The sequence below is a fragment of the Xiphophorus hellerii genome, chromosome 4 (assembly GCF_003331165.1).
Source record: "Xiphophorus hellerii strain 12219 chromosome 4, Xiphophorus_hellerii-4.1, whole genome shotgun sequence".
Classification (NCBI taxonomy): Eukaryota; Metazoa; Chordata; class Actinopteri; order Cyprinodontiformes; family Poeciliidae; genus Xiphophorus; species Xiphophorus hellerii.
Genome location: NC_045675.1, coordinates 32,026,921 through 32,045,182, shown reverse-complemented (window position 1 = coordinate 32,045,182; position 18,262 = coordinate 32,026,921). Strand labels below are relative to the sequence as shown.

At 39.7% G+C, this 18,262-nt stretch overlaps 1 protein-coding gene across 1 annotated transcript in view; it reads right to left on the bottom strand.

Annotated features, from left to right (window-relative positions):
• The window catches only part of LOC116718043 (neural-cadherin), a 322,864-nt gene that overhangs the window by 113,724 nt on the left and 190,878 nt on the right, over window positions 1-18,262 (bottom strand). Inside the window, exons 20-25 of the mRNA XM_032559667.1 lie at window positions 17,447-17,638; window positions 16,144-16,587; window positions 15,410-15,740; window positions 14,388-14,481; window positions 7,666-7,850; window positions 380-609 (exon numbers count right to left, since the gene is read on the bottom strand). Of these exons, the coding sequence (XP_032415558.1) occupies window positions 380-609; window positions 7,666-7,850; window positions 14,388-14,481; window positions 15,410-15,740; window positions 16,144-16,587; window positions 17,447-17,638 (1,476 nt within the window). The remainder of the gene's footprint in view (window positions 1-379; window positions 610-7,665; window positions 7,851-14,387; window positions 14,482-15,409; window positions 15,741-16,143; window positions 16,588-17,446; window positions 17,639-18,262) is intronic.

The following is an 18,262-nucleotide window of genomic DNA, read 5'->3' as shown; positions in this document are numbered from 1 at the left end:
ACCTTAGTCAATATGGTAAAAGACACTTTGACACTTGCAGTGGTTGGAAATCAAACCAGCAACCTTGATGGCTGCTGCAGAAGCACTTTGCCAGCTGAACCGCAGCGCCCCGCAGGTACAACCGCAGCTCCAAACAAACATCAGCTCAAACAGAGAGCACAACCCCGCTTTTAAGGCTCGGTCGCACCGACACCCACAGGTGGAAAGTGCACTTACTCAGTGCAGTTGACTAGATTATGTGAGTGCCACTCAGGAGGCAGAGCCGTCAGCCCAGTGAGAGCAGAGACCCCGACAAAACAATCAAGCTGACAAGACTTTATTGTGTTTACCAGGACTGTCGGCATGGATGAAAGCCTGCGAGACGTACAAAGTGACCTACCTTTTGTTTGTGGGCGGCTAGGTAGCCGTGCATTTTCTCCGGCTGCAGGAAGGAAGGGCCGGCGCTCACAGCAAAGCGGACGTCCAGCATTCGCTCCTTCACGTCCAGGAGGCTGAAGATGTTAACTTCCCCCGGTGGGACGGAGAGCATCTCCGACAGGAAGTCCACCAGCAGCTCGTAGCGGCTACGCTGCTTCCCTCGGAGCTCCATGAACTCCTTGGCAGTGATGTCTGTAGAAAGCAGACAGGACGAATGCATTACTGGTCTCCAATATTTTTACACATGTTGTGTGTCATAGTAGTTTTTGTAACAAAAGTATTTTTGTTATGCAAACATCAGTATTTTATTAGCATTATATGAGGTAGTCCATTACTAAGTAGTGGTAGTATTAGCAGTAAAATGGACAAAAGTAGAAAATGTAGTCAAGATTATTAACTAATAAAAATCTAAAAAACGTTTGTTGTGCACATGTATTCGACACACCTCAGTGAGTTCTATGTAGAACATCTTTTTGTAGCCTGGTTAAAAGCAGCTCTTTGTTCTACGCTGTGATTCGTTCAGAGGTTCTGGACTGAGAAATGATTGTTCCTGGAGGTGTGGACTCTGTTGAAGTTTTAAATATTACCCAATTGCTGATGTTTTCCCATGATGTATGTAATACGTAACTTCCATGTTATGAAGCATAGCAGAAATTGCCTGCAATGTAAAAAACCATCCTCCATTGTGAAGAGAGAAGAGCCGATCTGAACGAGGCTGTTAATGTTAACTCAATATGTGGAGACGTGGCCAACACAGACTGAACGGCTTCATTCACTTCCTCCACTGCCATTTATAAACTACAACATTTGTAATAATAATAATAATAATACATTATTGTAATTGTAACATTCTTCACAACTTGAAATCTCAAAGGGTTACAAAACAAGAAATTTCAATAAAAATAACTAAGTGAACCAAAATGTTTAGTGACTGGATTGTGGTGACCTCAGAGTATCAGGGAGGTTATTTCTAGAATGTTTGAAGAATCTAAATCCTTGAAGAATCTAAATTAATGAGTTACAACATTTAATTTCCCTTTGGGATTAATAAAATATATTTGAATTTGAATTGTATAGACCCAAAATGGCAGACTACTACCCAGTATTCTAAAACAGCACAGGAAACCACACTCATTGTTCAGACGTCTCCTGTCTGTTCACTGATTGGCCTGGTTGAGATTCTACCAGAGAACCCCAGTTCAGAAAATCCATGATGATGTTAATCAGTATAGATATGAATTTACCCATGATGCTCTGGGTTGTAGTCCACTTCCTACTTTTTGAGCGGTCTCTGGTCTGCTTGCCGTTCATTTAGACATTCAAACTGCACCAGAGTTCACTTGCACCAAACTGAGTCAGAGGTTTTTAGGCAAACCAGAGATTGCCTTTTTGGTCCCAATGAGAGTTTGATGGCACATTCACACCTCTGCATACCAACCAGACGTTTTAGACCAAAACTCTAGAGTTCTATTAAAGCTCCAACTTAAAAAAAAAAAAAGAAACTTCTCTAATTATTTATCTCCTACTTGTTTTTCCATATCATGCAAATGCTGCTGTTTACTCTCCAGCAGCAGGATCAGGTGTGTTGTAAATGAAAACGAGGATGGCAGGATGATTAGGTCAGCAAGAGAAAGGAGAGAGTCAGAGCCAGAACATTAGGAGACAAGACTGGAAGCTCAGAACCGGCTCAGCGGATACAGCGAGAGGGATTGAGGCAAATGTCAACTCCCATCAGTGGGTCCACAGGGAGAAACAAGGACATGGGCAGACAGAGACACAGTCAGGAGGGCTGGGGGAAGAAGGATTGTAACTTCTAATACAGAATGTCAGCCTTTGCACCTGGCTTTGATCCAACCTCACAACACACTCCTGCTTTCTCCTTCCCACAGGCTTATTGGAGCCGCTGCAGAGTCTCTCTCCTGCCTGTGGGTTTAGCATTTACACATGCAGGTGGGAGGGGAGGGGGGAAAGAAATATCCTGTTCATCATTGTATACTGTTGTGAGGAGTAGAGTGATTAAACAGTGTGAAGCTTGGAAAGTTTATTAACTAAAAGTAGGAAACCCAGCAGAAGCGTTTAAAGCCTGCGGTGACGGCCAAAGCGAGGCGGCTGCAGCATCTGCACATGCAGCTCAAACAGGATGTGAAGCTACATCTAATATATGGGCTAATTCTACATAGATTACATCTTAATCAGCATACTAACCACTAAATAGAACTTAAACATTTTCCAGACACCACAGCTGAATTCCTGCCCAATGAGTGACGTGCTTGCTCAGATCAAACTTCCAGCCCAACCGCTTCATTGTGTCTTCTTTTCCTCCCTGACTGTCTGAGGAGGAAAAGAAGCAAGAAAAAGCTCACATCTTTATTCTAAACAGGCGTGCAGTAGACTGCAGCGTAACTCCTTCACCAATAGCTGCTGTTTTTGCATGTTCACCTAGAGTATCAGTTGTCAATAAAAAGAGATCGACTGCAAATCCAGTGATACCGACGGAAAGAAGCTTCACAAAACAAAACGTGCCAAATCCAACGTTGGTGTTTGATGTTGCTGTGATGACGACGACTAGCTGTTTCTGTTTTTAGCCAATCAGATTTATGGCAAACCTGGTGTTTTACCTAGCCATGCACATTTTGGTTTTTAGTATCAGTTTAGTTCGGGGTAAAACAAGAAGATCTGCAGCGGTGTGACCTTCACAAGATTTACTTTGGAACTATGTTTTTTTTAGTTCATGTTGTTCTGGAATAATGAGAGCATTAGTTCTGATTTGTTCTTATTTTTTAAAGATTTTTGTTCATATTTTCTGGTTGAGGCGTTGCATCTTTGGACAGATTTTTTTTTTCCCGGTTTTGGATGCTGAGCAGATAGAAGGGCTTTTGCTCTTACTTTCATACACAGATTAGATCTAATTATTTTTACACCAGGCAGATAAAGTTATCAATAAAGTAAAGGTTAATTTTATTTATATAGCACATTTTCAGCAACAAGGCAATACAAAATGCTTTACAAGAATTAAAAGGAAATACAAACAAAATAACAAACCAAAGGAAAGAGCAAGAGAAGAAAAATAATCTAATGTTGATCTAGATATAAGCCAGGTGCTCCTATTCAGGGTTGCTAGATAAGTATCCTCTGTTCTAATTGCATTTCTGGGTTGGAAAAACAGGAGTCTAAAAAGTAGTCTAAATATGTTGATCCAAAGTGTATAAACTACATAAACTAGGGCTCATAGATAAGTATAAGTAAGTGTCCTCTGGTCTAATTTATTTTCTGTGTTGGAAGGATAGGAATCTAAAGAATATGAGGTAGTTTTTCTGGATTCTAGGTTTGTTCTAATCCCTGTCCTGGGTTGCTAAATAAGTAAGTAAGTAATAAGTAAGTAAGTAAGTATCCTCTGGAATTCTGGGTTGCTGGATAAGTATAAGTAAGTATAAATTTGTTTCTGACTCAAAATTGTCAATTTCTAGAATTCTAGGTTTTTTTTTTGTAACATTGCTTCAGCCATGATTGCATGTCAGAAAGGAATGTGTAGAGATGCAGAAAATGTATTTTTAATTAGACTAATGTGATTAATTAAACAGTTCAACCATCTCCAACTGTGATGTTCCTCCCGCAGAATAATTCTGTCTTAGTGTCGACTTGTGTTAGACAAGTGGAAGAAGCAAAGTGAATTTCACTTATTATTCCAAGACAGATTGTTTTCCTTCTTTCTTTAAATTGAAGTAATAATGAATTTACTCTGGAGGGTGCAGAGATGTGAAAACAGACAAAAGAAGAATTTGATTGTCTCTTATCCTGTTGCAGAATAAGACTGAGCAGAAATCAACTTTGCAAACTGCAGAGTGTGTAATATTATTGTCTCAGCCTGCTGTACGCACTGAATGAACCGTGTGACTGTGGTTTTATATGGGCTCGGTCTGTGGGGCCTGGACATCTCAAGGACTTTTTGTTTACTCTATTTTTACCTTTCTATCAATATTGGAAAAGCAAAAGAGAGAGAGAGGGAGAAAGAGAATGAGAGAGAGAGAGACTTAATCCCAGTCAGGCAGATTTAACTAGTGCTTTCTTTGAGCTTCCTTATTGCATTCCACATTTGTTCTTGAAATGGGATTTAGAATGTCAAGAAGGGTGTAAGTAATGCTATAAGTAGAATATTTTCATAATCCCCGGCACTGAAAATCAATGAGTGTTTACTCTAAAGCTCCACAAGGAAAAATAAAATCCTGGAAATGGCTACAGTTAAACATTATCCGTGCACGCACGCGCACACGCCTATGCACACAAACGCAGAAAAAATAATAAATTCTGGAAGCTTTCTGTATCCCAGGATGCTCGAGGAGTCATTAAACCTACGCTCTGCTTTCAAAGGGCAAGTTTACCATTTTCCTGAAATGATTACAGACTGAACTGGAGGTTAACAGGGTTTGAGTGACTTTAGACAGCGTGAGCACACAGGTGTCTGACACCTGAGCTTTCTGACTTCTAATCTACGCCACTTGGCAACAACAGATGCCCTATTAAACAAAGAACATTAATAGGTGACTTCCTAAGGAAGTCAGGGAAAAGTTGCTAACGTACCTGATACTAAGAGCAAATTGAACAGTGGAAATATAAGTTTCACTCATGAAAATCAAGTGCAGTTTGAAGGGTTTTTTTTTTAAATAAAAAAATTCCCTTTTTACCTATTTACTCATACATGTTTTTGCACATGGATTTTTTCCCCCCTTTACTTAAAGTGGCAGTGTGTAGCGTTTACAAAAGAAAAAGGTTTTTCACATATTTGGTAAAACTGTCACCAAACTGTGAAAGTATACCATGAGACAGATAATCTGTGAAAAAATCTATTTATCCACTTATTTGCTTTGACATGATTCCTAATCATTTAGTGTGTTATTAACTTTGAGTTCTAATTTGCTATTTAAAAGTAGTTCAACTTCTATATCTGTCCACACAAATGAACCTCCATGCAGCCATGTTTAATTCTTAACAGAAACTCAAGGTTGCCCTGAAGGACTCCGATTGGCTGAAACGTTCTAGCTTTGCACTACACTGCCCCCTGTGGGTCTGGCATGTTTACAGCTCGGGGACGGATTTTTGCGGGTACATATGGATGAAAACTTTTCTGAAACAGATCCTGTGTGCATAATATATTTTTAACAATATGGCGGAGATATTCAGTTTTATAAAGACTTTGCTACACAAGAGGACTAAATGTGTGAACCTGCTTTTCCCCTTGCTGCCTCGGGTTTTTGAGAGCATGATTTAAGCTCTTCCTCTTGTTTTTAGAACACAAAGAAATCCTTTTATCTGCTACTGCGAGGCCTCTGCTCTGCTCTCGTCTTCCCAGAGCATCATCCGCCCCTCTCTGTCTCCTTCTCCATAACGCTAACTCTGAAATCAGAAAAATCATTCAGCCACATCCTATTCCTCTAAAGAGAATTTGATTCCGAGCAGAGTGAGCCGTGCCGTACATCAGGTAATGATGGATGCCGCTCGTCATGTGAGGGAAATGTGCAAGCTGAGCAAATCCACAACTAATTATTTCGCAAGCATAAGTAATGAAAAGAGGCTTTTCTGACAGCAGCAGAGATCCCATGAGTCAGGGGAGAGGAATTAATAATGGGAGTGGGGGAAAAGAAATCCTTAGATGTACTTTGAAACACTGCAAACGAGAAAAGTAAACAACAATTAGCAGTGTACTGAAACCTGAGAGGAGTGTGCAAATAATGAGAAAATTCAACACTTTTTTTTTTCCAAATGCGTAGTGTTGTAAGTCCAGCAGTACCTGTTGCTGTTATGCCACTGCTCAGAGGTTCAGGGGAATAAGTTCAGAGTAGAGCTTAACAGTGAAAAATATGTGGATTTCAAACAGTGAGGAAAGCAAACAGGGCATCTGGGAAGTATTGACGTCGCTTCAAATTCCCCAATATTTCTTATGCTACAGCCTTAATCCAAATTCCGTTACGTAAATCTCTTTCCTCAGAATTCAACTTTCAGGGAGCATTTTACATATTCTGTTCTCTTTATAATGATAACCCAAAATAGAAGGCGTCACAATCACGTGTCTTCAGAAGTAACCCGCTTTGTCAAGAGTTTGATCCTTTGTGGTGTAAAGCCATCGGTGAACATCAGCGAACAAAGAGCATCATAAAACCCAAATAACACGGCCGACAGGTCAGACATGCTGCGATAGTTTAAAGCAGAGTCAGGCTATAACACCAAACCCCAAGGTCTGAACATCTCATGTAGCAGTGTTCAGTCCACCACCTGAAAACACGAGAGAATACGGCATCGCTGTAAACCTACCAAGACATGGCAGGTTACCTGAAAGGTTGGCCCATCAGAGACTCAATCAGAAAAACAGCTCAGAAGATAAACCCGGCCTCCCGCTGCGGCTTCAACAAAGCAATCTGTTAACAGCACAAATACTGATTGTGGTCTTCAAAAAAACTCCAAAAGTGAGAAAAGAAAAAAGAATAGAAAAACATCCAGTTTGCTGTCTGACACAAGCATGTAAGGCACACAGCAAACATTCGCTAAGCACTTTGGTCAGATGAGATTAAAAGTGACATTTTTGGCATATATTTTTAATGCCAAAGAACCCTGTGTGGAACTCATATTACACATTGCTCTAACCACACCATCCCAATGGTGAAATGCTGTGGGAATGGTTTTACTTAGTAGGAAAAGAGACGTTTGTCAGACTTAATTAGAAGAAGGATGGAGCTAATATTAGCCTGGAAGAAAATCTGTTTAAGACAGAAAAAGAAATGTGAAAGTGGAGCAGAGGTTCAGGACGACCCTGGAACAAATCTCAATATTTGGATCAGTGCTTCCTAAATGTTCCAGCATCAGACCCACACAACGAAAATGTAAGAGGGCCGTGATCCAAACAGAGACAACACAATCTGCATCCACAGCCAGTTTATTTACTATTAAATGTTGCATTCATTTCATTTATTGCTTTCATTTATTTTCAAGTCCTGTCACCTTTTATATTGTTAAAATGCTAATCGTTTCCTGACGTCTTTTTTGGCATTTTCATTCATTTCTGAAGGGCATGTAAAGACCCCCAAATATCCATGTTCAGGATGGCCTGTGGGGCCCCAAAGCCCAACTTTGGGAACCACTGGTTTATATCAAAGCACATTCATGAAGTAAAAACCAACTGCGACTCTCTTGCCGTGTAAATCTAGTAGAAAACCGAAAACTTGCTGTGACATTTCCAGCAAAAGGAGTCCCTCTCACCTGCGAGGCGAAGGGACGCAGAGTTGTAGATGGCTTCGTCTCGCAGCTCCCTTACGTATACGGTTACTGTGGAGACGGCGTCGGGCCAAATTCCATCAGACACACGGACCTGGAACTGGTAGGTGCCGGGTAGGGTGTTCTCCTTGATGATAAGGAACCCGGTACGCTTGTTCAGGATGAAGTAACTAGGGGGAAACACACATACGAAATTTAATGAATACACTGTCAGGGTTAAAAGAGGGCACAGGCTGTTTGGTGCATGAAGTACAATTGTGAAAATTTTTCCATCTCAACCTGGCTTTAAGTGGAACAAGTAATCGCCCCCTTATTAAAACTATTAACAATGGTATTAACTTGGTCAAGTTTTACAAGTCACACTTTGGCCTGCCAAATGTCTAGCCTGTAGAATTAAAATGCAGTAATCACATAAAATAACCTGTTTGACAATGAAGTAGGCTAAAAGATCTGAAAAAAAAAACAAAGAAAAAAAAAACAGATAATTTCCCAAATAAAACAAAATTAAGAAAGGAGGAGTAAACAGTGTGACATCACAGTGAAATCCATTATCCACTTATATGGAGCAGTTGTGAACAATGGCTGGTCTTCCAAAATTACTCCAAAGACCCATTGGAAACTGATCCAAGAGCAACAAGAGAACCCAGAACAGGCATTAATTGTCCCAGTTAATGCACATTTTCACCTTCACTGGCTGTCAATTCAGTACATAGAAGTATAAAAAATACTGTGGGACTTGACAAAAAGTTTTAACCAAGATACTGTTAGACAAAGGAGCTGAAAGACAAAGATAATTATTGTTTTTAATCTGTTATTTCGGTTCTCCTATGATCACACTGGTGCAAAGTGTGATTCTACCCATTCAGCGTTCCAGTGCTTGAGGAGCTCCTGATCATTCATGGAACTTCTTTAGAAATGTGTACTGTGGCTGCTGATACGTTTAACACTGAGATGCTATTTTAGGCTTGAATAGCTTTGCTGATAGACTAACTGCATTTAGGACAATTTGAACACAACAGTAGTCTTTTCTAGTGTCCCATCAGATCAGTTTAGAAGCAGAAATTATCCCCCAATGGAACAAGAGAAGCAGCTTTGTTGTCTCTTGTTGTTGTTTGCGGATGACGCTTGTGTGCTAGATTTACTGGGGAACCAGAAACATCCGATTACCAAGGTTCTGACCGGAACCTTTCAAAGTAAAACGCTAATTAATTATGTTAACAATTTTAAACATAATTAATGTGTTAAAGTCCTAGCTCTAGAAAAAAGACGTCTTAACGACATAAACGTAGAATTACTAATCTATTATTGGAAGGTGTGTTTCTGACCACGTAAGCTTAAAATTAAAACAGAATTTCCAAAAAAAAAAAAAAAGAAAGAGATGTACGTAGTAAGAAAGACGTAAACACGGTGGTGGTAGTGTGGTGGTGTGGGCTTGATTTGCTGCTTCTTGATGAAGGTTTTTACCTCTGGAGGGCTGGAAAAAAGTCAGTTGTGAAACAGCCTGGTACAATGATTGAAAACCAACGTCGATTCTCTTACTTGACTGTAAAGAATCTCTAAATATAATAATCAATATAAAAAATATAAAGAAAAGTGAGTAAAGTTTTTTTCTATAGCGACTTATAAGATGATATTGTGGGGTGGAGAGTACGTGGTGTCAAGAAAACTGGCATGGGGTTGTGAGATCTTTCCAGGTACACGCAGAAAAGGTGCAGAAAGGCCTGAGAGAAATACAGCAATCTTGTGATTGGATTATAATAATAATTGAAATTGTATATGTATGATAGGGGTATAAGTAATCACTGAATAACATTCTGAAATGTATTTCTGAATAATGATCTGTAACGGCAACAACAATGAAATGATTATGTTTGATGATTTATAATAAGTGAAAGATGTGCTTTATTGTTAATGAATATCAAAGTTGTGATGATTTGAAATCAATTTTATAGTAATACAGGTTGAATGTGTTTAATGATTTATAATAAACAAAATATGAGAGATATAGAAAAGAGAGCCTTAGTAACGTTAGAGTCAGCAGGATGGGTGAGGTCCGGCTGGCAGGATATGTCGCAAGTTGGGGAGAGAAGGGAGTTTCCACAAGAGTCAGCAGACAGGAGGGGCCATCGGGGCTTTCCATAAAAGTCAGCAGATGTTCAGGAAGTCACGTAGACCAAAAACTCTACATACACACATATGGTGGAGAAATGTATAAAAACGTGCTGAAAAGAGGAACCAACTGTTCTTTGTTCGCGGCGTTGGAGACAAGTAACACGGAGAAGCAGATTGAGCAAAAGGACCGCACCCAAGAGCCACGGGAAGCTGAGACTTCGCGCCGCCAAGAAGGGACAAGACACCGGTTGCCCCATCCCTGGTTCCTGATTCGACAGTCGGCCCTGCCTCAACCCAACGATCTCAAAAACTCTGCAACAGACTTGGGGAAAAGACAAAGGTCCCGGAGGGATAAAGAGTTGGGTTTTCGAAGGATTTGGACCCGTTCTGCTTTGTATCTATTCTAAGGAGGATTTTTCCATACAAGGATAAAGACTCTGACCAAGGCTACTGGATGTTCCTGTTGCTAAAAGATCCATTAACAACTGGGTGTGAGTTGAATCTGCTCCCTAAAATTCCATCTTAGAACTTGCGGCATAAGTTAGGGAAAAGAGGCAGGGTAGTATGATTATACATGTTGATTTTATTACGCTGCTTTTGAATTATATACAATTGATTACTGATTTGTATGTCGCATATCCCTGCTTAAGCTTGCTTAATAAATTTATATTATAAAATTCTAATGAGGTTGGTGGACATTGGAATTAATTGAGTCACTTAATCATTTTTCAGTTCTTTTAATTGAGGTAAAACTAATGTACATGATTCTAGTAAATAGGAGGCTTCATAATTTCCTTTAGTGAGTGTAAATAATGACCCTGGGACTTATATCTAAGTCACTAAATTTAATCTAGTCGGTTCCAAGAGCGAGTTATATTTTAGAAAGCGAGCTACCGTTAACAGGAGCGGTTATTGGAATTATGCAGCTGCGAGGGCTACTCAGCTGATTGTTTCTTAACTGCAAAGGGTCGTAGCTTCTGGATTGGAGGTAGTTAGAGCTAGACGAATCGCTTTCGCCACCAGTTTAAATAGACTATCTCTTATGGATCTCTCTTAGGGTAATACCCAGGTCTTAGAGATTTTCCGGACCTGTTAGACCAGGGGTGGGCAACTCCAGGCCTCGAGGGCCGGTCTCCTGCAACTTTTAGATGCATCTCTACTTCAACACACCTGAGTCAAATAATGAGGTCATTAGCAGGACTCTGGAGAACTTGACTGCACTTAGGAGGTGATTCAGCTATTGGATTCAAGTGTGTTGGACCAGGGAGACATATAAGAGTTGCAGGACACCGGCCCTCGAGGACCAGGATTGCCCACCCCTGTGTTAGACAGAGAACTGGTCAGTAGTCGGCCCAAGAGAGTTGTGAGGAAAGGGCAGGGCTGACTATTGCGTAATAACAAACAGTGGGGTTAGTCTGACCTCAAAGGGGTCCACTGGACCACAGTAGAACCTCGGAGCCATACTAACACTGTCATGTTCTCATATACTGTAAATCTGCATTCAGCATTTGATCAAGACAGAAGCAAACTTGGAATCCGCTGTCAGTCTGCTCTTAAGGGTATGAAAAAAAGGAAGAAGTGATGAATTAGGGAGAGCGACTTTAAAAAGGGGAAAAAAACTTCAACACTTACACGTGTGAGGAGGCAATTTTACTTGATTCTTTCAATCAATGCCGCCCTTGCACAGTAAATGAACTCATTCACTTTAATTACAGAGGAAATCTGAGGCAGAGCCTTGGAAAATCAAATAATATACCACTTGTAGTGACAAGAGCTGCATTTAATTCATTTACAAAACATTGTATAAAGTGTGCTTCGCGCCCTAGGTTCAGTAATCAGTACCAAAGTTGTTTTATTACTGCAGGATTACTTTATTTGATTCTTAAAAATTAGCTTCTCAGTTTTCTGAATGTCAGATTTGATTCCTCATTATAAAGTTAGTCGTTTCTCCTTTAGGTAAAGGAAGAAAGAATCTGAACAGATGTTGAGTCATAACACAGCAAACAACGTCTCTATGACTACGCCCCAAACAAACACATTAAATGCCTCGCAAACCTTTACAACCTTTAAAAAGTTTTGCTCTGTCACATTTATCACCAACTTCTTTTCTTACCACATGATCTGCTGTGATACTTCAGGCCTACCATGTGAAGAAGTTGGTTGCCTACATGTACCAGGACAGCTTTGTTCCACAAAAAGCATATTTAGAGATGAAATACTAATTGCTTAATTGGCTTTGTTGAATCTGTTGTCGAAATGACATCCATTTTTTCAACCAGGTCAGGTTTTTATTCTAATTTGATTTAGAGAAATTCCATCTTCTTACTAAATTGATGACATTTTTGTGACAATTCCATTAATATTTCTCATCCAAAAAAGGTTTTAGGGAAAATAAATTATTTTCTAACAGAGTGTATTAATTAAATGTTACAAACTTGGATTTCTGTAAATTGAATAGTAAACCCTGATAAGGGTAAGTAAATGTAAATTGAACATTTCCCGTCTCTTTTCTGTCCTGATGGAATCTCTCCTCCTGCTGGTCATTCATTGATCAGATTCTCAGGAAACCGATCCAGATGTGAGAACAGGTGATGCATTTTGATGCTCATGTTGCATCTATAGTTCAAAAACCTGACCTGATTGAGCAAAACCAATGTGATTTTTGGATTCAGCACATCAGAATGACCCTAAAACAGTTGGAAAACCGCTGACAATTTCTTGGCTGTTGACCAGTGTTATCCATAATTGCAGGTAAGGGCTTCACTTGTCAATGGTCATAATGTTATGCTTCTTTGGCATATCGGTTACATATGTTTTTGGCAGGATCAATCTTTTGTTAAATAAAGGTTGAATCTCATTTTAATAAGACAGTAAGTTAAAACAATAAATAAATCTGTTCATGCTTGGATATTAGGTCTGTGCCGGCTCTTTATTTGAGCAAACAGAACAGATCAGAGCCTGATGAAATGTGTTTGAATATCACAATGAAAAGAATCCTCAGTGGTTAGGTGGATTTGTTTTAAATACTCTATGAAATATGGCAACTCTGATGTTCGTAGTAGGGTTTGGTGGTGCCAAAACCATAAACTTCTTTGCAGCTCACAGACATTTTTTTAAATTTTTGTTTTATAATCAACCAGGCATTGCTGTTGTACTATTTTGATTCACAGCTCCAGAATAATGCAGGAACTTTGAGCTTGTGAACATCATCTTTTCTGCCATCTGGCTAGACAAGTGAGCCACACATGTGCTCTGATGTGAGCAGGACTGGCAGCCTGCTGGGAATCAGGAGACACACAATCAATGGCTCGTGTTGTGTTTTCCTCCTGGTTGTGTGACAACGAACAAGACTGGCAAGTAAACAGAGATGTCTGAGGGAATGGATCAGATCAGTTCTGAAGCAGTCAGTCAGTATCTTACCAGCAGCAGGAATTATCTCCCAAGCATCACAGGCTGGGAAAATGTTGTGCACCGTTGCACTTTGCAATTTATGTTTGTCGTGGACCCTAGGCCAAGTTGATCTTTAGCACAGACAACCATGGGCTTTACAATCTGCAAATGTAAAAGTAGTGGCAGTAGTGTTTGCGTAAAAGACAACATAAAAAAATAGATATATTTTGTAGTTTAGAAGTCAGCTTTGGATGTGGCTGTAGACTAGCTTCTAGGTGAACTTTTCTCTTTGTTTATTCAAACTGAGATCTTTTTTTAATGCAAGCGTTTAACTGCCAGAGCTTGTGAATAAATTCAGAAGCAGCATCTCGAGCAAAACACGTTAAAATGAGAAATCACCATCACAATCTGTTTCTGTTCTGTTGCTGTATGTAAAAAAAATAAAATTTAATGAATCTAAATGTAAAAAAAATAATTAAGAGCATACGCATTCAATTTGATTTTCCTGTCTTTTGTTGCAACAGGAAAGAGTTTGATGCACTGAGATGTCAACAACTCACTTTTGTTTTCTTCCATAATCTGTCATCAACTGGCAGTCTGGGGATGAAAGTCCAGAGCTCTATTCACAGTCCACTGGTGGCCCCAAAAACCCAGATAATTGTTACATTTTTATATTATTAGAATTAGCTGTAATGTCTACACTGTTAAAGTACTCTTCATCAGCGCAGACAGAGTGTTTGCACAGCGTAGCATGAAACTGGATGAGCTTATCATTGAGCCATTTCTGCAACATTTGAATAGCGCTTCTGCACATTGCATAGCATCAACAGTATGTGTGGCACTTATGACATACAGTTATTAAAATGTATCTAACATCAGAGCCTACTTGGATTAGATGGTTATACCACTACTGTACATTTTCTACATTAAGCTGATCATAGACAGCAATTCAGTCATATTAATTTTACATTCAAATGAAAGGCAGATATGTTTTGGGTTCTTAGCAGTTGACCGACAAAGAACTAGCAACAAATACTAATGGTATTTCAGTTAAAAGAAAAGGACAAATTCATGTTCAGAAAACGCAGATCTTTCCACGTTTGTATTATGAGGTTCTGTCTTTCATTTAATATACTGTTACAAAAGAATACAGTACAAAATAAACACATAAAACAGAAAGCACTGATCTGCTCATTCTGTTTTACCTTGGCATGTGTCCCTCAAAGACGTAGGTCTTATTGTCCCAGTCATCAGGGTCAGGAGCATAGACCTTTCCAAGAACTGTTGTTGGCATGCGGCCTGAAAAGAGAGGCATAAATTAGCTGCTCTGTACCTGTGCCGATAATACAACGTATTATTTTTGCCACCAATATTGCTGTTTGCCCATAATTTAAATGTCAGATGCATGTTTTATGCTTCTTGGAACTTAGACCTCCAAATTCTGTCTAGGGTCGGCACTTTCTTACTCAGTGAGACTTCAACTGAAACAGGCTGGATTTTCTTTCATTCACAACTTTTCACTCACTGTGTTTTCTAAGCTGAAAAGGGCCATCTAATATTCCACTTATAATCAGACTGGCTTGAGTGATATAAAAATGTATTTGATTTATGGTGCATAGGTGCAAAATGTTATATTTATTATACTTGTTCTTCTTATAAAGTGCCTTTTGCTGGGAATTTGTCAAAAATAAAACAATTAAAAACAAAAAAAATAACAATAAAAGAGGACTGGATGCAAATGCTTCAAGTTCCATTCACATTTTTTTCCCAGCATGCATGATTGGAATTGATTTGCCCAGAAAAATCATAATACAGACATAAAAGTCCGGTCAAAATGAACAATGATTATAATCAAGAAGAAAGAACTAAAGGTCGTGAAAATGACTGAGAGCTTTTCCTTCAAATGTAAAAGGCAGACCTTAAAATGATGAAATTTTAAGGTTGCAGTTTGTCTTTGCCAGGAGTTGTGAATGTGAAAGTTATACACGACTGAATAAAGTCGTTGTCATTCTTGGCCACTGACAGCAGGTACTTCAAACAAAACTAAATTAAAGTTCTCCCTGCTGTAAGAGGTGCAAAACTATTCTTTAAATTCTAGTAGGAAATGCACTAAAGTTTGTGATGTAGTGTGAGAAGCTGTGAAAACTCTTAAGGTGTGTACTTTTCCAAAGCAGTCTGTGTTAAAAGCCCGCCAGGCTGAGGATCGTATCATCCTTCATCTCCTCACCTCTGTGGCTGTTGATGGATATCTGCTTCTCTCCCGCCACGTGAGCGTGATCATTCTGGTCACCAATGGTCACAGTCAAGGTGCTGGTCACCGTTTTGGCCGGGCGACCACTGTCGCTCATGACAATGGGCAGGAGAAACTCCTTCTGGCGCTCGCGGTCGAACGTCCTGAGGGCCGTCAGAGTGGACGTGCCGTTCAGGTTGTCCTGGAGGTAGAAGTCGTTGCTGTAGCGATACTCCGGTGGGACGGTGAAGTGAAAGGGCGGCCCGTTCTCGGGAGAGTCCCGGTCCACGGCTCGGAGGAGGGCCGAGGTTTGGTTCAACCTCACTACCTGAACGAGGAAGAAGAGTTTGAGGAATCTGTTGGTTTTTTAAAACCACCGACACATGGTGTTATATTTAATGATAGCAAAAAATTTAAAGAAAAGATAAAACAATATTTTAGTAAACTGCAAACAATTTAAGTTTCTGGTTGTGAACTGAACATATTCCACTTGAGTTAATTATCTGTTTATACCAAAATTGCATGTTTGCTTGTTTTTGTTGTTTGATTTTTATTTAATTTCTAAAACAATTGGTTTAGTGGCATAACAAAGTGACGTGTGAACAGCTGTTAGGATAGCGGACACATTGATGCAGATAAATGTGGATTGTCACTAAACTAAAGTAAACTAAATGAACTAAATTAAAGTAAACTAAACCATTGCGTTTAATAATCCGTAGAGTCCAGCCTACCTGTGGACCAGCCACATTCTCAAAGACGACAGGAGAGTAGGCAGCCTCAAACTCTGGTCCGTTATCGTTAACATCCAACAGGGGCAGCTGCACTGTGGCGCTTCCTGTCAAAGCAGGCATCCCGTGGTCTGTTGCTATGACAACCAAGTGATACTGAGCTGTTTTCTCTCGGTCCAGCGGCCGGGCCACCGAGAGTAGGCCGGACTGGTCGATGGTGAACAGGCCCTCAGGGTCAGAGTCTTCCGACAGGCTGTAGGTGATTTCGCGGTTCTGGCCCGAGTCCGAGTCACTGGCCACCAGACGGGCCACACTGGTTCCCACGCTGACGTCCTCTGGTAGCGGCGCAAGGGACAGGAAGTGTGGAATGAAGACAGGAGTGTGATCATTGTAGTCCTCCACCTCGACCACGCAGTGCAGAAAGCTGGAGAAGTCCAGATCTTCCACCTGGAAGACGAGGTGCACAGTGTCACATTTCATAAGGACAAAGAAAAACACTGACTTTGTGACAGGCAAACAGAGTTTTTCCAGTTATCCTTTTCACTTGTACATACTGATTTGCCATTCAGTATGTATAAGTAAAAAATATTAGTGGTGGGACTTGATTAAAATTTTTTTAAAAAGCAACATTTTCTATTCAGAAACCCTTTTACCTGCCAAATTATTGAATAAATAGACATATGAGCTCAACACATTATTGTTTTTAGTATATTTTTCAGGTTGTTCTAACATCAGATTAGAGTAAAGTGTTATTCTGGCTATTCAGCTTTCCGGTGTTTCAGGAACTCCTGATCATTCGTGGAACTTCTTTAGAAATGTGGAGTATGGACGCTGATGTTAGCATTGAGATGCCATTTTAGGCTTGAATAGCTTCACTAACAGGTTATCTCTTTTTAGCACAACTTGAACACAAGTTAATACTGCATAATATATGCACAATATTTTCCATAAGATTGTTTTGAAGCAAAAATTAACTCCCAGTGGGCCGAGAGAAGCTGCTTTATATGTTTATTGATGTTGTTTGTAGAAGTAACTTCTGTGTCAGATTTACGGACATACCGTAACGTGCAAATACAAATACAAAGATTCCACCAAATGAGCAATAGGTGTGGGGAGTTGGTACCTAAGGCAACTGGAAAATCTTGTGACTGGGAGTTAGAGAACATAGTAACCAAAACCGTTCAGTACACAAAAAACAGAGAAAATCAAGAATCCAAACCAATATCAAACCTCGGCCTCATGACAGTAAACAGAAAGCAACAGATGAAAATCTTTCACAAGCAGATTTAAAGATACTTTTGTGTACCTTCAGCGTGAGGTTGAACTTCTGTTCACTGTGTCGTTCGTAGTCCAAGCGCTTCTTCAGCCTCAGGACGCCACGCTGCTCCTGCTTGTGACTGACCATGTAGAACTTCTGCTCTTGATCTCCGGCTACAACGCTGAAGGTCAGCTGAGCGTTTTCTCCAGTGTCTCTGTCCTCTGCAGCCAGCTCCAGAACCTTACAACAAACAGGAACGTTGTGAAAACAATAGCAGGTTCTGTGCATGCTTGGAAACAGCTGGAATTCACAGAAGTTCTGTCATTTCGCAAAAATCACAGTGTTCTGCAGCATGAGGTCAGAACACCAGTTTGTTATACCAAAGAGCTTTGAATAGAATAGAATAGAATTCAACTTTATTGTCATTGCACTGTCACAAGTACAAGCAGCGAGATGTAGTTTGCATCTATCCAGAAGTGCTCTACGAGATATAAATATTTATTTACAGATGTACAAGACTATGTATGTATGGACTATAAGGGGTTATAGAAAGAGATATAGATATTATGTATAAATATAAATATGGGAGCTATATGCACAGATTATACAGATTATACAGAATATACAAGAATGTTAGGGAATGGATTATAGATAAATAATGGCAGATAAAATTTACAGGTTGTATGTGTGTGTGAAGAAAACAGTCCGTGATGTGTGTGTGTGTGTGAGGATAGTCCATGTGTTATTGTTGTATGAGAGGATAGGATACCTATTGAATGACAACTCATGACAATTACTATAAATGACATTATTAAATAATATATCCAGCCCCTGAAATAGTGACCTTATCCAGAAATCCAAGCC